Source organism: Hyla sarda, chromosome 2 (assembly GCF_029499605.1).
Source record: "Hyla sarda isolate aHylSar1 chromosome 2, aHylSar1.hap1, whole genome shotgun sequence".
NCBI lineage: Eukaryota > Metazoa > Chordata > Amphibia > Anura > Hylidae > Hyla > Hyla sarda.
In genome coordinates, this window is record NC_079190.1 from 288,594,047 (window position 1) to 288,621,004 (window position 26,958).

Consider the following 26,958-nt stretch of genomic DNA (forward strand, 5'->3'; position numbering starts at 1 on the left):
TCCAGAGCATGGAGGCACTACCAGGAGACAGGCCAGTACATTAGGAGAAGTGGAGGAGGCTGTAGGAGGGAAACAACCCAGCAGTAGGATTGCTACCTCCGCCTTTGTGCAAGGAGGAGCAGGAGGAGCACTGCCAGAGCCCTGCAAAATGACCTCCAGCAGGCCACAGATGTGCATGTGTCCGCTCAAACGGTCAGAAACAGACCCTCCATGAGGGTGGTATGAGAGCCCGATTTCCACAGGTGGGAGTTGTGCTTACAGCCCAACACCGTGCAGGACGTTTGGCATTTGCCACACCCCAACACCATGATTGGCAAATTCGCCACTGGCGCCCTGTGCTTTTCACAGATGAAAGCAGGTTCACACTGAGCACATGTGACAGACATGACAGAGTCTGGAGACGCCATGGAGAACGTTCTGCTGCCTGCAACATCTTCCAGCATGACCGGATTGGTGGTGGGTCAGTAATTCTGTAGGGTGGCATTTCTTTGGCGGGCCGAACAGCCATCCATGTCCTTGCCAGAGGTAGCCTGACTGCCATTAGGTTCTAAGATGAGATCCTCAGACCCCTTGTGAGACCATATGCTGGTGCGGTTGGCCCTGAGTTCCTCCTAATCCAAGACAATGCTAGACCTCATGTGGCTGGACTGTTTCAGCAGTTCCTGCAAGAGGAAGGCATTGATGCTATGGACTGGCCCGCCCGTTCCCCAGACTTGATACCGATTGAGCACCTCTGGGACATCATGTCTCGATCCATCCACCAACGCCACGTTGCACCACAGACTGTCCAGGAGTTGGCAGATGCTTTAGTTCAGGTCTAGGAGGACATCACTCAGGAGAGCATCTACCACCTTATCAGGAGCATGCCCAGGCTTTGTAGGGAGGTCAAAAAACCAAGAGAGCACAAAGGAGTCATTTTTATAAAAGAAGTGTGTGTCCAAATGAGACCTATTTTATTATTTCCGTAGAAAAAAGACACGTATACAACAACAAAACGGTGATATCACCGGCTCTGCACAGATGATGAGAACAGTACTAGTGGTTATATATATAGGGTATATCCCAAGATAAATGTAAAAATGTGAAGACTATGATGGAGGTGGCAACAGCACACCTATTGCACAAACAAAAAGTTACTATGCCGCACTTTTTGCACATAAATATATTGCACATAACATGTTTAAGACTCAAGTGAGATTACAGTGTTACATATAACCAAAGTGCAACGTCCATGTAGCAACAAACCTGCTGAGCAGGTGTAAGGGATACAGACCTAATAAAATCGTACCAAATGGGTAGGATACACTGGCAGAGACCGGAATACCACCACTCCAACATACGTTTCGGTAAGTCACCTTCGTCTGGGAGGTGGTAGGGAGGTCATACGGGCACGTGGAGGCCGCACGCACTACTGAGCCTCATTTTGACTTGTTTTAACCCATTAAGGACTCAGCGTTTTTCCGTTTTTGCATTTTCATTTTTTCCTCATCACCTTCTAAAAATCATACCGCTTTCAATTTTGCACCTAAAAATCCATATGATGGCGTATTTTTTGCGCCACCAATTCTACTTTGCAGTGACATTAGTCATTTTACCAAAAAATCCACAGCGAATCCACGCAGTGCATTTTTTGGTCAAAATTACACCTTATGTTTATACTGTACGTCCATACGGTTAAAATGATACCCTACTTATATAGGTTTAATTTTGTCGCACTTTTGAAAAAAATCATCACTACATGCAGGAAAATTTATACGTTTAAAATTGTAATCTTCTGACCCCTGTAACTCATTTTTTGCGCCGTGTTCTGAAGTTTTTATCGGTGCCATTCTTGTGTTGATCGGACTTTTTGATCGATTTTTATTCATTTTTTATGATATAAAAAGTAACCAAAAATACGCTATTTTGGACTTTGGAATTTTTTTGCGCGTACGCCATTGACCGTGCGGTTTAATTAATGATATTATTTTATAGTTCGGACATTTACGCACGCGGTGATAACACATATGTTAATTTTTATTTACACTGTTTTTTTTATGGGGAAAGGGGGGTGATTCAAACTTTTATAAGGGAAGGGGTTAAATGACCTTTGTTAACTTTTTTTTTTCACTTTTATTTTGCAGTGCTATAGCTCCCATAGGGACCTATAACACTGCACACACTGATCTCTTATGCTGATCCCTGCAAAGCCATAGCCAAGCGAGATAGGGGCTCCATTGCTCAAGCCTGTAGCTCAGGCTTGGAGCAATCAAACTCCGATCGGACGCCGCGGAGAGAGGTAAGGAGACCTCCGCCTGCGTCCCAGCTGATCAGAACATCGCGATTTTATCGCGATGTCCCAATCAGCCCGAGTGAGCTGCCGGGAAGCGTTTACTTTCGTTTTCAGACGCGGCAATCAACTTTGATCGCCACGTCTGAAGGGTTAACAGCGCGCGGCACAACGATCGGTGCAGCACGCTGTTAGACCAGGGTTAGCCTAGCTATCGTTAGCAGCCGGGACCGACCCGGTGTGATGCGCGGTCACGGCGTGACCCCGTTTTTCACACCGGGACCGGGCTCAGGGCGTACAGGTACGCCCTGAGTCCTTAAGAGGTTAAGGACATTACAGCAAAGTTGGATCAGCCTGTAGTGTGGTTTTCCACTTTGATTTTGAGTTTGACTCCATATCCAGACTTCCATGGGTTGATAAATTTGATTTACATTGATCATTTTTGTGTGATTTTGTTGTCAGCACATTCAACTGTAAAGACGAATTTCATACGATTGGTACATTCATTCAGATGTAGGATGTATTATCTTAGTGTCCCTTCATTTTTTTGAGCAGTGTACTACCACACCATTACACTACATAGTGATTTAATAAAACTTTACAGTTTTTGAATAAAATACCAATAAAATTCACTACATACAGACTGATACAATTACTGTGTAGCAACTACAACACAGATTAACCCCTTAAGGACCATGCCCATTTTCACCTTAAGGGCCAGAATGTTTTTTGCACATCTGACCACTGTCACTTTAAAAGGGTTATCCACCATAAGGTGATTTTAGTACGTATCTGGCAGGCAGTAATGGACATGCTTAGGAAGGATCTGCGCTTGTCTTGGGGCTAAATGGCTATGTCATGAGATTACCATAACACTGTGGCTAGCTTTTTGTGAACTTGTATTTCCTGTTTGACTTTTCTTTTTTTGACTACAAATCCCACAATTCCATTTTCCTCTCTCCCACACATCAGCCACCCCACCCATTGAAACATAAATGAGCTGCATCCATCAAAAGACCTGTGGTTTTCAATCAGGGTGCCTACAGCTGTTGCATTAGTTGCAGATTGATCTCTCTCCCACCAAGCAATCCCTCCACCCGATGAAGCAGACAGGCTCCCTGTCATCAGCTGACAAGTGAGTCAGGTCTTGGCGGCATTGCAACCTGGGAAAAATCTGAGACAACAGTCATTTTGAATGCTGGTAAAAATAAATATTGGAGTGAAAATCACAGAAGAATTGTCAGAAAACCGTCACACACAGGTACAGACACTATATTATGAACTACACAAACTTTACAGCCCCTGTAGCATAGTCAAATAAAAAAAATTCCTGGAATACTTTAAGCATTAATAACTCTGGGATGCTTTTACTTTTCATTCTGATTCCGTTTTTTCGTGATATATTCTACTTTATGTTAGTGGTAAATTTTTGTCAATACTTGCATCATTTCTTGGTGAAATATTCCAAAATGTGATGAAAAAATTAAAAATTTAGCATTTTTCCAACTTTGAAGCTCTCTGCTTGTAAGGAAAATAGACATTTCAAATAAATTATATATTGATTCACATATACAATATGTCTAATTTATGTTTGCATCATAAAGTTGACATGTTTTTACTTTTGGAAGACATCAGAGGGCTTCAAAGTTCAGCAGTAATTTTCCAATTTTTCACAAAATTTTCAAAATCGGTATTTTTCAGGGACCAGTTCAGTTTTGAAGTGGATTTGAAGGGCCTTCATAATAGAAATACCCCACAAATGACCACATTATAAAAACTGCACCCCTCAAAGTATTCAAAATGACATTCAGTAAGTGTGTTAACCCTTTAGGTGTTTCACAGGAATAGCAGCAAAGTGAAGGAGAAGATTCAAAATCTTAATTTTTTACACTCGCAGTTTTTGAACTTTTACAAGGGGTAATAGGAGAAAAAGCCCACAAAATTTGTAACCCAATTTCTTTCGAGTAAGGAAATACCTCATATGTGTATGTCAAGTGTTCGGCGGGTGCAGTAGAGGGCTCAGAAGGGAAGAAGCAACAATGAGATTCTGGAGAGTGAACTTTGGTGAAATGGTTTTTGGGGGGCATGTCGCATTTAGGAAGCCCCTATGGTGCCAGAACAGCAGAAAAAAACCCACATGGCATACCATTTTGTAAACTACACCCCTTAAGGCACGTAACAAGGGGTCCAGTGAGCCTTAACACCTCACAGGTGTTTGACGACTTTTCGTTAAAGTCGGATGTGTAAATGAAAAACATTTTTTTTAACAAGGTAATGGGAGAAAATACGCCCCAAATTTTGTAACCCCATCTCTTCTGAGTATGGAAATACCTCATGTTAGGACGTAAAATGCTCTGCGGGCAAACTACAATGCTCAGAAGAGAAGGAGTCACATTTGGCTTTTGGAAAGCAAATTTTGCTAAAAATGGTTTTTGGGGGCATGTCGCATTTAGGAAGCCCCTATGGTGCCACAACAGCAAAAAAAAAAAACATGGCATACTATTTTGGAAATCACACCCCTCAAGGAACGTGACAAGGGGTACAGGGAGCCTTAACACCTCACAGGTGTTTGACGACTTTTTGTTAAAATTGGATGTGTAAATGAAAAAAAAAATGTTTTCACTAAAATGCTGGTTTTTCCCCAAATTTTAACTTTTAACAAGAGGTAATAGGATAAAATGACCCCCAAAATTTGTAACCCCATTTCTTCTGAGTATGGAAATACCCCATATGTGGACATCAAGTGCTCTGCTGGTGCACTACAATGCTCAGAAGAGGAGGAGCACCGTTGAGATTTTGGAGAGAGAATTTGTTTGGAATGGAAGTAAGGAGCCATGTGTGTTTACAAAGCCCACATAGTGCCTGAACAGTGGACCCCCCCCCCCACATGTGACCCCATTTTGGAAACTACACCCCTCACAGAATTTAATAAGGGGTGCAGTGAGTATTTACACCCCACTGGTGTTTGACAGATCTTTGAAACAGTGGGCTGTGCAAATGAAAAATTACATTTTTCATTTTCATGGACCACTGTTCCAAAAATCTGTCAGACACCTGTGGGGTGTAAATGCTCACTGTACCCCTTATTACATTACATTAGGGGTGGAGTTTCCAGAATGGAGTCACATGTGGGGGGGTCCATTGTTCCATTGGGGGGGTGGCCTTCAATTCCGGACAAATTTTCTCTTCAAAAAAAAAAATGGCGCTTCTTCTCTTCTGAGCATTGTAGTGCACCCGCAGAGCACTTTACATCCACATATAGGGTATGTTATTACTCAGAAGAAATGGGGTTACAAATTTTGGGGGGCGTTTTTCCTATTTTCCCTTGTAAAAATGAAAAATTTAGGGTAACATCAGCATTTTTGTGAAAAAAAAGTTTTTTTTTTCATTTTCCCATCCAACTTTAATGAAAATTCTTCAAACACCTGTGGGGTGTTAAGGCTCACTATACCCCTTGATACATTCCGTGAGGGGTGTAGTTTCCAAAATGGGGTCACATGTGGGTATTTATTTTTTTGCATTTATGTCAGAACCGCTGTAAAATCAGCCACCCCTGTGCAAATCACCAATTTAGGCCTCAAATGTACATAAGGCGCTCTCACTCCTGAGCCTTGTTGTGTGCCCGCAGAGCATTTTACGCCCACATATTGGTTATTTCCATACTCAGGAGAAAATTGTGTTACAAATTTTGGGTGTCTGTTTTTCCTTTTACCGCTTGTGAAAATAAAAAGTATGGGGCAACACCAGCATGTTAGTGTAAATTTTTTTACACTAACAGGCTGGTGTAGCCCCCCACTTTTCCTTTTCATAAGGAGTAAAAGGAGAAAAAGCCCCCCAAAATTTGTAGTGCAATTTCTCCCAAGTACGGAAATACCCCATTTGTAGCCCTAAACTGTTTCTTTGAAATACAACAGGGCTCCAAAGTGAGAGAGCGCCATGCACATTTGTAGACTAAATTAGGGATTGCATCGGGGTGGACATAAGGGTATTCTACGCCAGTGATTCCCAAACAGGGTGCCTCCAGCTGTTGCTAAATCCCAGCATGCCTGGACAGTCAGTGGCTGTCCAGAAATGCTGGGAGTTGTTGTTTTGCAACAGCTGGAGGCTCCGTTTTGGAAACACTGCCATATGATACGTTTTCAATTTTTATTGGGGAGGACAGTGGAAGGGGTGTATATGTAGTGTTTTACCCTTTATTATGTGTTAGTGTAGTGTAGTGTTTTTTCAGTACATTTGCACTAGCAGGCGTGAGTTTTCTGCTAGGAGTTTGTGCTGTGGCGAAAAATTCAGTGGAAATGAATACCCTGTACATTCACATGGGGGGGGGGGGGGGGGGGTTAAACCTCCAGCTGTTTCAAAACTACAACTCCCAGCATGTACTGACGGACTGTGAATGCTGGGAGTTTTACATTTGCAACAGCTGGAGGCACGCTGGTTGGTAAACCTTCAGTTAGGTTCTGTTACCAAACTCAGTATTTTCCAAGTAGTGTGCCTCCAGCTGTTGCAAAACTACAACTCCCAGCATGTAGTGATCGCCGAAGGGCATGCTGGGGGTACGCAACTACAACTCCCAGCATGCCGAGACAGCAGCTGTTTGGGCATGCTGGGATTTGCAGTTTTGCAACATCTGGAGGGCTACAGTTTAGAGACCACTGCACAGTGATCTCCAAACTGTGGCCCTCCAGATGTTGCAAAACTACAAATCCCAGCATGCCCAGACAGCAAACTGCTGTGTGGGCATGCTAGGAGTTGTAGTTTTGCAAGATCTAGAGGGCTACAGTTTAGAGACCACTGCCCAGTGATCTCCAAACTGTAGCCCTCCAGCTGTTGCAAAACTGCAAATCCCAGCATGCCCAGACAGCAAACTGCTGTGTGGGTATGCTAGGAGTTGTTGTTTTGCAACATCTGGAGGGCCACAGTTTAGAGACCACTGTATAGTGGTCTCCAAACTGTAGCCCCCCAGATGTTGCTAGGCAACTCACCGGCTTCCGTAGGATCCAGGGAGCCGCATCGCCGTCCTCTGCTGCCGCCGATCGCCGCCCGCTGCCGCTGGTAAGTGGACCTTCGGTGCCGGTCACCGTCAGTTCCCCCGCTCTGTCCGGACTACAGTGGGTGGGAAGAGCAGGGGAACCGAATGTTAACCCCCCGCCCCGATCTGCTATTGGTTGTCACTTCTGAACGGCCAATAGCAGGGATAGGAGGGGTGGTCCCCCTGCCACCTCACTCCTATCCCTACGGGGGGGATCGTGGGTGTCATGGACAACCCTGATCACCCTTATTTTCCGGGTCACCAGAGACCCGTATGACTCGGAATCAAATTTTTTATTTCTTTAATACTTCCTTAAAAACTAAGCATTTTCCTAATGTACTTCAATAAAAAATGTGATTGTTTAAGATGTGAAAAAAAAGGTTGAAAAAAAATTTAAAATGGCCACTAGGGCCAGAGTCTTTGTCTCTTTAATTGTGTAAAAGAACCCTGGTAACAATTACTGTGTAGCAACTACTACACAGATTAAAGTAAGTGATGACTGTTTTTAAAGCTATTCACCTGCGCTATAACCAAGTATATTAGGTTTGGTGTGGGTTAAAGTGTGGAAACAACTTTTTTTTTTTTATTTAATACTTCCTTAAAAACTAAACATTTTCCTAATATACTTCAATAAAAAATGTGATTGTTTAAGATGTGAAAAAAAGGTTGAAAAAATAAAAACGGCCACTAGGGGTCTCTGTCTCATTATTTGTGTAAAATAACCCTGGTAACCAAGTACTTTTGGTCCAGGACCATTTTCCTGAAGGGAGGGGGAGGAAGGGTGTGATTCTCCTCCTGCTCTGCTCCCTGTTATGCCTCAGTGCAGTGTATCAGCCAGCTTTCACTAGTTTGAGACAGCTTGCAGTCTTTTCAGAAGAGGAGCTTTTCAATGCACACTGACAAGCAATACAAGATGCTTCATAGCTATTTATATGCAAAATTATTTCTCTTTGGGCATTCTATGAACTTATTTCTTGTGTATTTGCACCATATAGGTTCCACATGACTGCATTAGAGTTGTATATAGCATGCACTTTAGGCACAAAGCTTTGCAAATGTAAAAATGTTTGAGCAGACCCCATGACGGGAGGGGGGAGGAAAGGAGCTCATTATTCTCCTGGAGAAACGCACCAGCCTCCAAGATAAGTGTAAAAAGACTACACAGTAATACATAGATCAAAAGTTATTTTACATATTAACACATGCATGTTATTATGCATACATGTCTTAGGACACATTTCTACACTGACTTGAGCATTTTTTTAAATTTTCTTACTAATGACAGTAATGCTTGTCAGTTTCTCTTTGAATGGAATAAAGAGCCATATAATGAATGATATAAAAAAACAAAAGTGATAATATTCCTCTCATCCCCTAGTCCCTGCCCTTATTCTCAGGAACAGTAATAAATTGTTTGACAAATTTAACAAAAGGGACAAGGAGGAAATACCACTTATAGTTAGTGGTGATTTCAATGCGGCAATGGATATAGGGAAAGATAGAAGAGGATGGGCAAGTAAGAAGTATGGTGACTATATCAGTTAACCACCAACTCAATTTGTGAAATATATAATGAAGGCTGGGTGGCTAGGTTTCAAATATATCCTTAGAAATTGGTGTTTATATGTTTCAACACAACCCATAAAACTTCCTCTAGCATTGATCTCATTCCATGCAATGAAAGGGCTATGCCATATATAAAAAGGTGAAATATGATTTATTTTTTTCAATCTTAGACAAGGCATTGAAAATTCATTATGTGTTACTGGTAACATTTACTTTTCTACAAAAAAATTTCACAAGTACATACAGACAGGTTGGTATACTCCTTTCTGACATCTAATATGTAAAGGTACTATGTTTCCACACAGGTTATTTTCTGTTGTTTTTTTTTGGAAAATTGCCACTAAGGTTTTTGTGCCAAAGCCAGAGATGTATTCAAAAGGAATGGAAAATATACTTCTCCTTCCTTATGGATCCACTTCTGACTTTGGCTCAAGAACTGCAGTGGCAGTATTCCACAAAATGACAGAAAAAAAACCTGTGTGGAAACCTAGCCTGACAATGTTTGTCTAGAGTCAATAATTAAATAATCTATGATTAACTAGCAGCACGATGTTAGGTAAAAATAGTGACTCATAGAATACACACCTCTAGTAAATACAGGATAGAAGTTCCTGCGTGTGGGAGTTGCTGACTAGGTACCTACCTGCTTCACAGAGAGATAAGGCGGTGGCTAGAAGCACAGCAATGCAGAGTTGGTACTTCATATCTAGGTGGAGGGCTAATAATTACCCTTAGAAAAGAAAATGTTGTATTCTGAAGAAACAAACTAATCTAATAGTAACTATAGTGCAGAGCACTGCAAATAAATGTGTAAGGCAAGAAGATGCTCTGCAGGACTAGGGGAGGGGAGGCGAGCTTTGTGTAGGAGCGATTTGTCTCTGACCTGGTAACTGATCAGACAAGAAGAGGAAATTGAGCCATGACAGAAACCTGAGACAGGAGTAGCACATTGCACATGAAAAGACAGAATTCTGCACTTCAGCAGAGATATAACAGCCCTATAGGATATCCTATAATGTCCTGCAAGGTAGACAATAGCTAAGTATAATATTTAATGATTTTTAAAAACATATTATCTTAGTGTTATATTGCACCTAATCTGAGTTGCTGCTTTTTAAGCTTGTAGCTAGCTAACAATTTACTATTTTGCTAATTTTGTTTACATATAAACCAGTTATATTTAACCCCTTAACCCCTTAAAGACTCAGGGTTTTTCCGTTTTTGCACTTTCGTTTTTTCCTCCTTACCTTTTAAAAATCATAACCCTTTCAATTTTCCACCTAAAAATCCATATTATGGCTTATTTTTTGCTTCGCCAATTCTACTTTGCAGTGACATTAGTTATTTTACCCAAAAATGCACGGCGAAACGGAAAAAAAAATCATTGTGCGACAAAATCGAAAAAAAACGCCATTTTGTAACTTTTGGGGGCTTCCGTTTCTACGCAGTGCATATTTCGGTATAAATTACACCTTATCAATATTCTGTAGGTCCATACGGTTAAAATGATACCCTACTTATATAGGTTTGATTTTGTCGCACTTCTGGAAAAAATCATAACTACATGCAGGAAAATTTATACGTTTAAAAATGTCATCTTCTGACCCCTATAACTTTTTATTTTTCCACGTACAGGGCGGTATGAGGACTCAGTTTTTGCGCCGTGATCTGAAGTTTTTATCGGTATGATTTTTGTTTTGATCAGACTTTTTGATCACTTTTTATTCATTTTTTTAATGGTATAAAAAGTTTTTTGGACTTTGGAATTTTTTTGCGCGTACGCCATTGACCGTGCGGTTTAATTAATGATATATTTTTATAGTTCGGACATTTACGCACGCGGCGATACCACATATGTTTATTTATTTTTTTTTTACACTGTTTTATTTTTTTTATGGGAAAAGGGGGGTGATTCAAACTTTTATTAGGGAAGGGGTTAAATGACCTTTATTAACACTTTTTTTTTTACATTTTTTTGCAGTGTTATAGGTCCCATAGGGAGCTATAACACTGCACACACTGATCTCCTATGCTGATCACTGGCGTGTATTAACAAGCCTGTGATCAGCATTATCGGCGCTTGACTGCTCCTGCCTGGATCTCAGGCACGGAGCAGTTATTCGTCGATCGGACACCGAGGAGGCAGGTAAGGGCCCTCCCGGTGTCCGATCAGCTGTTCGGGACGCCGCGATTTCACCGCGGCGGTCCCGAACAGCCCGACTGAGCAGCCGGGATACTTTCAGTTTCACTTTAGAAGCGGCGGTCAGCTTTGACCGCCGCTTCTAAAGGTTTAATACCGCACATCGCCGCGATCGGCGATGTGTGGTATTAGCCGCGGGTCCCGGCCGTTGATGAGCGCCGGGACCGAAGCGATATGCGATCTCGCTTCATATCGCGGGAGCCGGCGCAGGACGTAAATATACGTCCTGTGTCGTTAAGGAGTTAAGGACCAAATGCTAAACTTTTGCATTTTTCAAAATTTGAAACTCTCTGCTTGTAAGGAAAATGGATATTCCAAATAAATTGTATATTGGTTCACATATACAATATGTCTAATTTATGTTTGCATCATAAAGTTGACATGTTTTTACTTATTGAGGACATTAGAGGGCTTCAAAGTATAGCATTCATTTTCAAAATGTTTACAAAAAATTCTAAATCTAAATTTTTCAGGGACCAGTTAAGTTTGAAGTGGATTTAAAGGGTCTTTCTGTGAGAAATACCCCATAAATGACCCCATTGTAGAAACTGCACCCCTCAAAGTTTTTTCAAAATGACATTCAGAAAGGTTATTTTTTTTTTTATTCAAACTGTTTTATTTGGTTTTCAAATTACAAGGAATACAACAGTACAGCATGCACGCTGCTTATGACATAACAACATAGTAATCAAATACCGGAGAATAAAAACATCCGAACAGAGTAGGTCTTTCCCGGGCTACTTCAGTAAGGGGCCCGGGGTCGGGAGAGGGGAGGGTCAGAAAGGGGGGGTTGGGGGAGCGGATGGGAAACACACTAGGTACGAAAAAACATGCTGATAGGAGAGGGAATGGGTACACTACAGCAAAAAGAATGGATCGTCAAGGTAGGTCGAGCAGCTGAGTGTCAAGATATCAAAGGGATTAGACTAGTCTCCAACTAGAATTATGAGGGGGTTCCAAGAGAGCAGTGGGGGGAAGAAAGCCAACTACTCCATCGTTTATGGAATTGAGCGATCTGGGAGTTAGCCAGGGCGTACCATTTCTCATAGCTACAAGTAAGATTAACCATGTGAAGCAATTCTAATAGGGAAGGTACTTCCTGAGAGCGCCATCTTCTGGTGATCAAGAGCTTAGTTGACATGAGGATATGGGCTGCGGGGGAACGCACCCGTGTGGGAAGTCTATCTAAGTTCAGGAGTAGTAAAGCAAGGCTAGGAGGCAGCATTAAGTCGGTCCCCACTAGTCAGGTCAGAATCAGGCGGACTCCATTCAAGAGAGAAGAAAGCCTTGGACAATCCCACAGCAAGTGCAGCAGAGGGCCACGATGACCACAGTTCCTCCAACACAGGGCGGAGCAATCTGGGTTGATATGATTAAGCCTCGAGGGAGTAAAATACCATCGGTAAGTAGTTTTAAAACTGTGATTGGTTGAGCGGAACAAACTGCGTGACTGTCTGAAGGCCATCTGCCATTGTTCTTCAGTGGACGTCTCCCCAAGGTCATTTTCCCATTTCGCCATGCACTGGAGTTTGGTAAACTCTAGGCGATCCCCCAACAAGTCATAGAATTGAGTAATGCCCCTCTTGCAGCTCTGCGAACTCTGAAAGAAAGCTAACGTGCGAGGAGGGATTAGGATACTGTCCATGAACTCGGGGGTCATAACACTCCGTATTTGAAGTCCCCTATAAAAGTCGGTGTGTGGTAGGTCGAATGTCTCTTGCAAGTATGCGAAATGTATGGTGCGTCTATCGTCCACTAAGTCACCTACGGTCCGTATGCCCTTGCGAGTCCAAGAATGGGGGGGTAAAGTCAGCGATGTAGTGTGTAAGGAGGTCTAGTGGGACTTCACCCAGTGGGACTTTCCTTTGTTGGCTATATGCTTAAGAAACTGGGTCCACACGGCATCAGAAACATTAATGGAGGATAAATGGGAAGGGTGGGGTGGAGAGGGATCCCCCTGAGCTATTACAAGTAGGCGTGATCTGAGAGAAAGCGGTAGTCAGGCCGTCTCTTCCACATCAAGCCATCGTCTGTCCCCACTGTTGGACCACCAATGGTGGAGTTGATCTAAGACACACGCTGAGAATAATCTTAGATATCTGGCATTCGACATTCAGAAAATTTCTTAACTATTTAGGTGTTTCACAGGAATAGTAGCAAGGTGGAGTTGAAAAATTACAATCTGCATTTTTTACACTAACATGTTCTTGCAAACCTATTTGTTTTCATTTTTACAAGGGGTATAAGGAGAAAAAGCCCCCCTAATTATGTAACCCAATTTCTCTCGAGTATGGAAATACCTCATATGTTGATGTAAAGTGCTCTGCGGGCTTGCAACATGTCTTAAGAGAGAAAAAGCAACTGTGGGATTTTAGAGAGCCAATTGTGCTGTCAAAGTTTTTGGGGGCCATGTTGCATTTAGGAAGCCTCCATGGTACCAGAAGAGCAAAAATAACCTCCATATGGCACACTATTTGGGAAACTACACCCCTCAAGGAACGTAACAAGGGGTATAGTGAGCTTTAACACCTCGCAGGTGTTTGATGACTTTGCGCTGAAGTTGGATGTGAAAATGAGAAATTTTATTTTTAATACTAACATGCTGGTGTTAACCCAAATTTTTCTTTTTCACAAGAGGTAAGGTAAAATGCCCAACAAAATTAAAAACCTAATTTCTTCTGAGTATGGAAATGCCCTATATGTGGACATAAAGTGCTCTGCTGGCGCACTACAATGCTCAGAAGAGAAGGAGCAAAATGTGCCTTTTTGAAAGAGAATTTAGCTGAAATGGATTTTGGGGGGGCCTGTTGCATTTAGCAAGTATCCAGGGTTCCAGAACAGCAAAACAAACCAACACATGGCATATTATTTGGGAATCTACACCCCTCAAGGAACATAACATGGGGTAAAGTGAGCCTTAACATCTCACTGGTGTTTGACAACTTTTTGTTAAATTTGGATGTGAAAATGAAAAATTTTATTTTTAACACTAAGATGCTGGTGTTACCTTAAATTTTTCATTTTCACTTGGGGTAATAGGAAAAAAAGACCCACAAAATTTGAAGCCTAATTTCTCCCGAGTAAGGAAACACCCCATATGTGGACGTAAAGTGCTCTGCTGGTGCACTACAGGTCTCAAAACAAAAGGAGCGCCATTGGGCTTTTGAAGAGAGAATTTAGCTGGAATTGAAGTCGGGGGCCATGTGCATTTACAAAGCTCCCATGGTGCCAGAACAGCAGAAACCCCACCTCACAGGTTTTTTGAACAGTGGGCTGTAAAAGTGAAAAATTTGATTTTTAACACTATAATGAAAGTGTTACCCCAAATGTTTCATTTTTACATGGGGTAATAGGGGAAAAGGCCCCCAAAATTTGTAGTACAATATTGAGTAAGAAAATACCCCATATTTATGTAAAGTGCTCTGCGGGCACACTACAATGCTCAGAATAGAGGGAGCGCCATTGAGCTTTTGGAGAGAGAGAAGTTTGTTGGAATTGAAGTCGGGAGCCATGTGCATTTACACAGCTCCTATGGTGCCAGAACAGCAGAAACCCCCCACATATGACACCATTTTAGAAACTACACCTCACAAGGAAGGTATTTTTGTAAGTTATGGCGGTTCCACAGTATTTAATGGTATACCCCCCCGGGCTTTAAATGAATGAGATGCTGGCCGCTGTGCTTTAAATGGTTAAGTTGATGGCAGCTGCGCTTTAAATGGTTAAGTTGCCGGCCGCTGTACTTTAAATGGTTAAGTTGCCGGCCTTCTGTGCTTTAAATGAATGAGATCCCGGTGTGAGGTTGCAAAATACAAAATACCTATCACCGGCCGCGGCGCTGGAAACTATTAAGTTGCAAGCCGGAAGCTGTCACCTCCTCCTGCAAGCGCTAAAAGCCAGGCTTTTAGCGCTTGCAGGGGGAGGTGACAGCTTGCCGTGGCTCGCATCTCCTTCATTTAAAGTGCTGCGGCCGTCAACTTAACCATTTAAAGCGCAGGCGGCCAGCAACTTAACCATTTAAAGCACAGGTGGACAGAAACTTAACCATTTAAAGCGCAGCGGCCGGCCTCTTAACCATTTAAAGTGCAGCGGCCGGCAACTTAACCATTTAAAGCGCAGCGGCTCGCATCTCATTAATTTAAAGCGCCAACGGCTCACAGGAGGACGGGGAGAACATATGATTATTTTCCCGATGTGGGGACAGCCGCTGCGGCTGATAATTCATTCATTCATTCATTTGAGGGGGGAGGGGTATTGCGGTATAGGAAAAATTCATATCGTGCAGGAAAAACATACCGGTATTCGGTATGAACCAGTATACTGCCCAGCACTAGTCACAGCCCTATATAATCGGCAGCCATCTTGCGGCCAGTCACTTTAGCCTTTTATTGCAGAGAGTCCCTAGAGGGACAGACAGTGCTGTGTGTTGCACAGAAAAGCATTTTCCCAGCAGCGATATACCTCCCAGTCACATCAGCATTCTGTTGCACAGAGAGAGGGACAGAGAGCTGTGTGTGTTGCACAGAAAAGCATTTTTATAGCAGCGATTAACCTTCCAGTCACTACAGCGTTCTATTACAGTGAGGGACAGAGAGCAGTGTGTTGCACAGTGGGTTGCACAGAACAGTAGCAATACACCTCAAGCCCAAATCCTGCCTAGAAGCACTGATAGGGAAGGGAGTGAGACTGAGAGAGAGAATGAAATTTTGGGTGTAGTACACAGCGACTGTGTGCTGCAGCACTGGTGTGTACTGCTGGTGTTGTACACAAATACTTTTTTAAGCGTACTGGATTGCATTTTCCTCCTGTCATAAGTGCATACCACATAAGTACATCTAAGGGGTGCACTATTTTGTTCCTGTTAAAGTCTTAAAGGGGTACTCCGAAAGCTGGAGCTGTGAGCATGTGACATCAAAGCTCCACCCCCTCATGATATCACGCCCGCCCCCTCAATGCAAGTCTATGGGAGGGTCCGAGACAGCTGTCACGCCCCCTCCCATAGACTTGCATTGAGGGGGCAGGGTGTGACGTCATGAGGAGGCAGGGCTATGATGTCACAAGCTCCCGGCACCAGCTCCAGCGTTTGGAACAGTTTGTTCCAAACACTGAGCAGCGGAGTACCCCATTAAGGGCCTAGATATTGTGAAAGGCCAGCAAAAACTACACTCCGGCTGGTGATGTACACAAATATTGTTTTAAGCGTACTGGAGCGCATTGTCCTCCCCTCATAAGTGCATACCACATATGTACATCTAAGTGGTGTACTATTTTGTTCCTGTTAACGTCTTAAGGGCCTAGATATTGTTAAAGGTCAGCCAAAAGTACACACCGGCTGGTGTTGTACACAAATACTGTTTTAGGCATACTGGAGTGCATTGTCCTCCCCTCATAAGTGCATAATACATACAAACATCTAAGTTGTGTACTATTTTGTTCTTGTTAAAGTCTTAAGGGCCTAGATACTGTGAAAAGCCAGCCAAAAGTACACACCGACTTGTGTTGTACACAAATACTGTTTTAAGCATACTGGAGCCTTACTCAGGTTTATGGAACGGACTATTGCAAAAATTTCTATAACTTAAACTGCCCCCTTTTAAATCCACACTTGGTGGCCTTGTCACATATACTACTACCTTTTTATGGCACTTTTATCACAGATTTTAGTGTTTTTTGAAGTTTGTGTTTTTTGCACTTGTATGTTCTGTAATCAGGGCTGTAGCTTTGATGAGGCGAGTGAGGCGATTGGCTCAGGTGCATTGTTGCAAGGGGGCGCAAGGGGGGTCCAGCACACATTACACTAAGGCATTGAATCCTAACCAGGGTGCCAGGACACTCTGGTGGGAAATATGGCACTAACAGGCGTGCGGGAGGGAAGTCTGTGTGCAGTGTCGGGACGGGTGATACTGCAGCTCCAATCCTTGTGTATCCTCCCTCTCCTGTGGAGCAGCTCTGGACTCTGGATTCTGCCTGGTCCCTCAGCAGAATGATGTGGATGGAGGAAAGGAGCAGGGGCAGTGCTGACAGAGGCCTATTCAGCTTCATGTAGTGCACCCCCACCTTTCTTTCACTCCTCTATACCTCTCTGTCACCCCCGTATGCCCTCTGTCACCCATGTAAACCCCTCTACACCCCTGTCTCCCATGTACACACCTCTGTCACTGTGTGGGATAATGCAGAATTTTCAACCTATGCTCTGCTTCATCATTCTGTGAACAACTAACATGTGACTCTGAATTGTCACCTAGAAATATGAAAGAGCTCATGAGGGAGGCCGATGTTTCTTACGGACCTGACATTTACATACATTCAGAAGAAAATACAAGAAAGGAACACCCACATGTGAGCCTATTACAAACAGTACTCTCCCTAGGGAAGGTGTATAGGGGTGAAGTGGACATTTGGAACAGACGGGTGTTCCCTAAATTTATTTTCCAGTTATAGATGAAGTGTAGTTTGGGGAAAATGAAAATTGCAATTTTATTACTGATATGCCAATTATTCTCCCAGAATGATGACCAAGAGTATAGCCAAAAGTATAAATTATGCCTGCCCCAAACCCTATGAATCATCATTCTGGCAATGTGATGTGTGTGCCCGTCCCTATTCTGCTACCTCAAATGCGCACCCTGCTCAGGCGGGGAGAGAGCACTACGCATTTGAAGCAACTTGCAAACCCCCAATGCTGTTGACTCTGTGTCCCATGACCCATTTTTGGGGGGGGGGGGGAGATATCAGGAGTATTGGGAAAGAGTTTTTGGGGGGGGGGGGGTGTTTGGGTTTAAAATTTGGAAGACAATGTACTCTGGACTGGTACATTGGAGTAAAATTCTGGGAGATTAAAATGAGGGAAAGGGATTAAAAATTTTGAACTCCATGGGAGTGTGATACTCCCTGAAGCAATCTCTAATGCAGAGGCCCAGATGATCGGGGCAAGTGTCACATTGAGTGGTGATGTCCTTCTGAATCCCCCTCCTGTGACACACTCTACATTTTTTTGGGATCGTCCATTCTTTCCAGTGTGGGAGACCTCACCAAAGATTAGGGCCTTTAGAAGTTCCTCATGGAACTGCAGGAATGTCCCTGTGTGGCCTGCATACTGGGACAGTACAAAAGAGTTGTACATGGCAACCTGTAGCATGTAGACCGCAACTTTTTTGTACCATGTCCGTGTTTTCCGCATGGTATCATATGGCTTGAGGGGAAGGGTGCTGCCATTCCCATGAATTGTGGACAGCATAAGGACATCCCTCTTATCCTTATACCTTATATATCAGCAACAGGTTTTCATGGGTATGAGCACAGGAGCAACCCCGGGGGATAGATGTGTGTCAGGGATGGGTCGGAAGGCCTCTTTGATTCTTCCAGACTGTCCCACAAGAGACTGTGGATCTGGCAGCGAGGTATGTGAACAGAGGGATACCGGTATAAAAGTTATTCACATAAAGGTGGTAACCCTTATCTAGCAATGGGTGCAAAAGGTCCCAAACGATTTTTGCGCTAACACCCAGAGTGGGGGGACATTCTGGGGGTTCAATATGAGAATCTCTTCCTTTGTACACTATAAACTTGCAAGTGTACCCTGAGGTACTCTCTCAAAGTTTATACATCTCCACGCCATACCTCGCTCGCTTATTGGGAATATACTGCTGGAAGCTGAGTCTCCCCTTAAAGCTGAGAGACTCATCAATAGAGATCTAACTCCCAGGGACATAGGCCTCCCAAAATTTGGCCCCGAAGTGATTGATGACCGGCCTGATTTTATACAGGTGGTAATGTTGGGTCTATAATATTCTGATATATTGATCGCTATATCTATACTCATATGCCTTTGCTAAATCCTATATGCTATTGCTAAATATTGCAGAAGAACTTTCATTTCAAAACATTTCAGCTTGCTCTTTGCTCGTAATCAAGACTAGAACCTTGAGATGGAGACTATGGATACAAGAAGTATAAACATTGGGCTTTGTGGAAAGATGGAGAAATCTCAAGCTAGAGGGCTTGCAACATAAATGACTTATGCTACGCCATGCTCAAATGACCAATCAGTACATAGAATGATGCATAGTTTTACCTTTCACCCTCCCCTTTTTTGTCAGTTTGTAAAAACTAATGTGATTTCCGTATAATAAACAGAACTCCCTGGAGTCCGTACCGAGGAGGGAACTCATACCAACCTGGACCTTGTGCGAATTTACTCCTGAAGCTCAAAGCCACCATAAAATATGAGGATGATGGCATGCACCTTGAATTATCTCAACCACTCACACCTGAAGCAGTTTTTATTTTGCAAGCCTCTCCACTGATGGTCATGAATAACGAAACGAAAACTGTACCCAATGTCTATCTACAACAAATTCCTGACTGTGTCTGGTCCAAAGGCCCAGATGATATTGGACTCTTGCCTGTTCCGCCTGTTAAGGTCTTCTTAAAACCTGGAGCCAAGATACCTAGAGTACCCCAGTATCCACTCAAAGCAAATCAAGAAACTTCTCTTTCTAAACAAATTCCGACTCTTCTCAAGAATGGAGCCTTAATCAAATGTATTTCCCCAGCAAATACTCCTTTGTTTCTAGTAAAGAAGATGCCAAAAGGACATCCTGAGAAGTTCTGCATGGTACATGACCTTCGTGCCATTAATGCTGCCACAGTCCTGGATACTACCATTTTTCCCAACCCACATACTCTGCTCAGCTCGATACCACCAGATGCCAGGTTTTTTACTGTTCTGGACTTAGCCAATGCTTTCTTCAGCGTTCCTTTGCATCCAGACTGCCAATACCTCTTTGCCTTTACTCACCAAGGAGGACAATACACCTGGACACGCTTGCCACAGGGAGCTCAAAACTCCCCTAATCACTTTTCTCAAGCCTTATCCACCTGTCTGCATCCATGGTTATGTGCCCATCCTAATGTGACTTTACTTCAATATGTGGATGACCTTCTACTATGTGCCACATCGCAAGATGAGTGTGCCACCACTTCGGTTGATTTGCTATCTTTTCATTCTTCAATCAACTGCAAGGTGTCCCTTGAAAAAGTTCAGTGGGCACAACAAATAGTTGTCTTCCTAGGACATTGTATCTCTCAAGGTGCTAAATACCTCACGGAAGACAGGAAGCAAGCCATACAAGAAATTCCTGTGCCTACAACTGTCAAGCAATTGCAAGCCTTTCTGGGTATGATCACTTACTGCTGACAATGGATTCCGGATGCCTCAGCACTGATGCAATCCCTGTATGATGCCATTCCAGCTATGACTCAGAAGCAGCCACTATCATGGGAAGCTATAGAGTGTTTGAACCGCCTAATAGACCTTATCCTGTCTGCTCCAGCACTTGGTATCCCAAATTACGAACTACCGTTTTATCTGTTTGTTTCTAAGACCAAAGGCCATGCCTCTGGAGTCCTTGCACAAAAACATGGACACAAATTGAGACCTTTGGGATACTACTCATGCAGACTAGATCCTGTTGCACAAACTAAACCAACCTGCATTCAAGCTGTGTTAGCAGCTAAAGACCTTTTGGACAAGACCTCGGACATCATTCTTTAACATTCCATCGTTATCCTCGCTCCGCATGATATGAAAGCTATTCTAACGCAATGCAAAAGAAAAACACTTTCTCTACAAAGACAAGTGAGGCTTCAATGCTCTCTCTTACTCCCGGATAATGTCACCCTTCAGAGATGCACAATCCTCAATCCAGCTACCCTGCTTCCTCTCTCGAGGGGGGATGAGGAAGAAAAACAAAATGATTGGTGAGACCTGTTGCACTTACATACCAGGTAACACTGAATCAAATGGTAAGGTTGCAAAAGCCATAAAGAAATTAGAGAATTTGTCTGTAGAATTGAAGGAAAATTCAGGGATAAGTGACCCCTGGGATCAATATTTCTCATGGTTAGGAGACTGAAAAAAATAGCTTCTACGAGTAGCTATTATTTTAGTGGCCCTTATTGCCATGATAATAATTGGATGTTGTATAGTCCCATGTGTAAAGAAAGCAATAATCTCCACTTTAGAGGCTGCATTTCCAATGAGGACAATGTATATGGATACTGAACCTACTACTTCAGCTGACTTGAACCAAATCGGTACATCAGACCCAAGCATGACCGAGGGAATTCCCCCCTCAAGAGATGAAGCAGGGTAGCTGGATTGAGGATTGTGCATCTCTGTTTTTACAAACTGACAAAAAAGGGGTAGGGTGAACATAGAAGTTCAACAGGAGCCGCTTGTCTCAAATCAGTGAAGCATCCCATAACCGTTTTTTATTTTCCTCCGCCAGAACCTGGGACTATTAGGCAGAACGCACCATAGGGAAAGATGGAAGAAAACAAAGTTCTTAGGGGGGAATTGTTGGGTCTATAATATTCTGATATATTGATCGCTATAGCTATACTCATATGCCTTTGCTAAATCCTATATGCTATTGCTAAATATTGCAGAAGAACTTTGCTTTCCTTATTTCAAAACATTTCAGCTTGCTCTTTGCCGTTATCGACACTAGAACCTTGAGATGGAGACTATGGATACAAGAAGTCTGAACATTGGGCTTTGTGGAAAGATGGAGAAATCTCAAGCTAAAGGGCTTGCAACATAAATGACTTATGCTACGCCACGCTCAAATGACAGCATATAGAACGATGCATAGTTTTACCTTTCACCCTCCCCTTTTTTGTCAGTTTGTAAAAACGAATGTGATTTCCTTATAATAAACAGAACTCCCTGGAGTCCGTACCGAGGAGGAAACTCATACCAACCTGGCCTGGTGTGAATTTTCTTACGTCGACACTCAGCAAAATAGTACAGCGGTAGTCACTCACAGATTAAGGCCACATATTAACCAATCCTTAACAGTCATACGCCGCATTGTCAGCATAATGCAAACATTTCCGAATGGCCTCAAACCGGGGACGTGTCATGGCCATACTGTAGAGTGGGGTCTGGTAGAGGATGTCCCCACTCCAGTACTGCCTGACACTGGGTTTTTAACTAGGCCCATATGCAGCACAAGGCCCTAAAATGTCATTTATGCTGCATCGACTGGGAACCAGCCATTGGGCCTAGCTAAAAAGGAGCCCAGGCTTGCGGCGACGAACTGTTGAGTGTACAGGTTCGTCTGGTCAACCATCAGATTGACAAAGTCGCAACTGAAAAAAAAAATTAAAATAGTCAATTTTAGTGAACCCGACGTTGTCAATCTTGATTCCTGAGTTGTCCAACAAACACAGGAATCACAGGCTCGTGGGCACCAGTAAACTTGGCTGGGGGGTTTGACTAGTACGAGTGCCAGGGTGACCCACACTAGCATGGGGCACAGGGTCAGGAGCAGAGGAGGTTTGCGGTCCTGCATGGCAGCGTCTCGGCCACCTTGGTTGCTCATCATCACTAGATGAGAAGGGCGAGGATGATAAAAAAAAATGTGGCATCATCTTCACCCTCACTGGCGCTTTCAGTGTTGGAAGCAAGTATGGCATATGCCTCCTCTGCTGAAAACACCCTGCGGGACATTTCCCTACTCAAATTTTCAAAGAAAAAAAAAGGACTTCTTGCGCAAAAAGCCTTGTGCCAAAAAAAAGCTTTTATCTAATGGTGTGCCCACTGATTAGTGCTTGGTGGTGGCAGAGAAGTCAGTGGGGGATCCTGCCACTCAGCCAAGAACAGTAGCTAGTGGCACGTATACAGACCCCCACAGAAAAAAAAAATAAAAAAAAAATAAAACCCGAAAAAAAAGCACCTGCCTGCTGACAGCGGTAAGGGCCGCACACACAGGTATGGTCTGTCCACACAGCACTGGACAGTTAAAGGGGGTGTATTAATTCAGCATAATACTTCAACCCTAGAAGATGTTGAAAAAGAGATTGAAGATTTACAACATGAGATCTGTCTTCCTAACAACGATTTAGAAAAATTGAATAATGAATTGAAGACTTTGTTTGTGAAGTGGGGTAAGGAGATCAGACACTTAAACAAGTATATAAATGGAGAAAGACGAGGGATAGATCTAGATCTGCAACAAGATCACACTCCAATTCTGTGACTTCTACTACATAATTAGAAGAACATCAAAGATTAAGAGGGGACAGAATGAGAAATGATCTTCGGGATGTACAACCATCCACAAGCCGCCCACAACAAGAACGCCAAGCACTAAAACAGCAACTGACACCTCCACAGTCTGTCAAACTGTCAAACATGTATTGTCAGAAGTACAATGCCAGGTGCTATTTAAAGGATAAAATGTTGCCCCCCGCTAATGGTTTTGATTCTTTTGTAGCCATAAATGACCTGTACCTGTTCTCTTCATGCTAAGAAAAATATGTCTTTATTAGATGAGAATGGGAGACAAGCACTTCAAGCATTAGAGGACCTTTTAAAGGAGCAGTGTTACGCCGAGCGCTCCGGGTCCCCGCTCCTCCCCGGAGCGCTCGCAACATCCTCGCAACTGCAGCGCCCCGGTCAGATCTGCTGACCGGGTGCGCTGCGATTCCTCTCCCAGCCGGGATGCGATTCGCGATGCGGGTGGCGCCCGCTCGCGATGCGCACCCCGGCTCCCGTACCTGACTCGCTCTCCGTCGGTCCTGTCCCGGCGCGCGCGGCCCCGCTCCCTAGGGCGCGCGCGCGCCGGGTCTCTGCGATTTAAAGGGCCACTGCGCCGCTGATTGGCGCAGTTGGTTCAATCAGTGTGTTCACCTGTGCACTCCCTATTTATACCTCACTTCCCCTGCACTCCCTCGCCGGATCTTGTTGCCATTGTGCCAGTGAAAGCGTTTCCTTGTGTGTTCCTAGCCTGTGTTCCAGACCTCCTGCCGTTGCCCCTGACTACGATCCTTGCTGCCTGCCCCGACCTTCTGCTACGTCCGACCTTGCTCTTGTCTACTCCCTTGTACCGCGCCTATCTTCAGCAGTCAGAGAGGTTGAGCCGTTGCTAGTGGATACGACCTGGTTACTACCGCCGCTGCAAGACCATCCCGCTTTGCGGCGGGCTCTGGTGAATACCAGTAGTAACTTAGAACCGGTCCACTAGCACGGTCCACGCCAATCCCTCTCTGGCACAGAGGATCCACCTCTTGCCAGCCGAATCGTGACAGTAGATCCGGCCATGGATCCCGCTGAAGTTCCACTGCCAGTAGTCGCCGACCTCACCACGATGGTCGCCCAGCAGTCGCAACAGATAGCGCAACAAGGCCACCAGCTGTCTCAACTGACCGTGATGCTACAGCAGCTACTACCACAGCTTCAACAATCATCTCCTCCGCCAGCTCCTGCACCTTCTCCGCAGCGAGTGGCCGCGTCCGGCCTACGACTATCCTTGCCGGATAAATTTGATGGGGACTCTAAGTTTTGCCGTGGCTTTCTTTCACAATGTTCCCTGCACTTGGAGATGATGTCGGACCAGTTTCCTACTGAAAGGTCTAAGGTGGCTTTCGTAGTCAGCCTTCTGTCTGGGAAAGCTCTGTCATGGGCCACACCGCTCTGGGACCGCAATGACCCTGTCACTGCCTCTGTACACTCCTTCTTCTCGGAAATTCGAAGTGTCTTTGAGGAACCTGCCCGAGCCTCTTCTGCTGAGACTGCCCTGCTGAACCTGGTCCAGGGTAATTCTTCCGTTGGCGAGTACGCCATCCAATTCCGTACTCTTGCTTCCGAATTATCCTGGAATAATGAGGCCCTCTGCGCGACCTTTAAAAAAGGCCTATCCAGCAACATTAAAGATGTTCTGGCCGCACGAGAAATTCCTGCTAACCTGAATGAACTTATTCATCTAGCCACTCGCATTGACATGCGTTTTTCCGAAAGGCGTCAGGAGCTCCGCCAGGATATGGACTTTGTTCGCACGAGGTGTTTTTTCTCCCCGGCTCCTCTCTCCTCTGGTCCTCTGCAATCCGTTCCTGTGCCTCCCGCCGTGGAGGCTATGCAAGTTGACCGGTCTCGCTTGACACCTCAAGAGAGGACACGACGCCGCATGGAGAATCTTTGCCTGTACTGTGCCGGTACCGAACACTTCCTGAAGGATTGTCCTATCCGTCCTCCCCGCCTGGAAAGACGTACGCTGACTCCGCACAAAGGTGAGACAGTTCTTGATGTCAACTCGGCTTCTCCACGCCTTACTGTGCGTGTGCGGATATCTGCCTCTACCTTCTCCTTCTCTACTATGGCCTTCTTGGATTCCGGATCTGCAGGAAACTTTATTTTGGCCTCTCTCATCAACAGGTTCAACATCCCGGTGACCAGTCTCGCCAGACCCCTCTACATCAATTGTGTTAACAATGAAAGATTGGACTGTACCGTGCGTTACCGCACGGAACCTCTCCTAATGTGCATCGGACCTCATCACGAAAAAATTGAGTTTTTGGTCCTCTCCAATTGCACTTCCGAAATTCTCCTTGGATTACCGTGGCTTCAACGCCATTCCCCAACCCTTGATTGGTCCACAGGAGAGATCAAGAGCTGGGGTACCTCTTGTTTCAAGGACTGTCTTAAACCGGTTCCCAGTACTCCCTGCCGTGACCCTGTGGTTCCCCCTGTAACTGGTCTCCCTAAGGCTTATATGGACTATGCTGACGTGTTTTGCAAAAAGCAAGCTGAGACTTTACCTCCTCACAGGCCTTATGACTGTCCTATTGACCTCCTCCCGGGCACTACTCCACCCCGGGGCAGAATTTATCCTCTGTCCGCCCCAGAGACTCTTGCTATGTCTGAATACATCCAGGAAAATTTAAAAAAGGGGTTTATCCGCAAATCCTCCTCTCCTGCCGGAGCTGGATTTTTTTTTGTGTCCAAAAAAGATGGCTCCCTACGTCCTTGCATTGATTACCGCGGACTTAATAAAATCACGGTAAAGAACCGCTACCCCCTACCTCTTATCTCAGAACTCTTCGATCGCCTTCAAGGTGCCCACATCTTTACCAAACTGGACTTAAGAGGTGCTTATAATCTCATCCGCATCAGGGAGGGGGACGAATGGAAAACGGCATTTAACACCAGAGATGGACACTTTGAGTATCTGGTCATGCCCTTTGGCCTGTGCAACGCCCCTGCCGTCTTCCAAGACTTTGTTAATGAAATTTTTCGTGATCTCTTATATTCCTGTGTTGTTGTGTATCTGGACGATATTCTGATTTTTTCTGCCAACTTAGAAGAACACCGCCAGCATGTCTGCATGGTTCTTCAGAGACTTCGAGACAATCAACTTTATGCCAAAATGGAGAAATGTCTGTTTGAATGTCAATCTCTTCCTTTCCTAGGATACTTGGTCTCTGGCCAGGGATTCCAAATGGACCCGGATAAACTCTTTGCCGTCTTAGATTGGCCACGCCCCTCCGGACTCCGTGCTATCCAACGTTTTTTGGGGTTCGCCAATTATTACAGACAATTTATTCCACACTTTTCCACTATTGTGGCTCCTATCGTGGCTTTAACCAAGAAGAATGCCAATCCCAAGTCCTGGTCTCCCCAAGCGGAAGACGCATTTAAACGGCTCAAGTCTGCCTTTTCTTCTGCTCCCATGCTCTCCAGACCTGACCCATCTAAACCCTTCCTATTGGAGGTTGATGCCTCCTCAGTGGGAGTTGGAGCGGTCCTTCTACAAAAAAATTCTTCCGGGCATGCTGTTACTTGTGTTTTTTTTTCTAGGACCTTCTCTCCGGCGGAGAGAAACTACTCCATCGGGGATCGAGAACTACTGGCCATTAAATTGGCACTTGAGGAATGGAGGCATCTGCTGGAGGGATCAAAATTTCCAGTTATCATTTACACCGATCACAAAAATCTCTCCTATCTCCAGTCTGCCCAACGGCTGAACCCTCGCCAGGCCAGGTGGTCGTTGTTTTTTGCCCGTTTCAACTTTGAAATTCATTTTCTCCCTGCCGACAAGAACATAAGGG

At 44.3% G+C, this 26,958-nt stretch overlaps 1 protein-coding gene across 1 annotated transcript in view; it reads right to left on the reverse strand.

Moving 5' to 3' along the window:
- The window catches only part of CD164L2 (CD164 molecule like 2), a 59,594-nt gene extending 49,982 nt beyond the window's left edge, over positions 1–9,612 (reverse strand). The window contains exon 1 of the mRNA XM_056557398.1: positions 9,508–9,612. Within this exon, the coding sequence (XP_056413373.1) occupies positions 9,508–9,568 (61 nt within the window). The 5' untranslated portion in view covers positions 9,569–9,612. The remainder of the gene's footprint in view (positions 1–9,507) is intronic.
- Between the last annotated feature and the right edge of the window lie 17,346 nt (positions 9,613–26,958).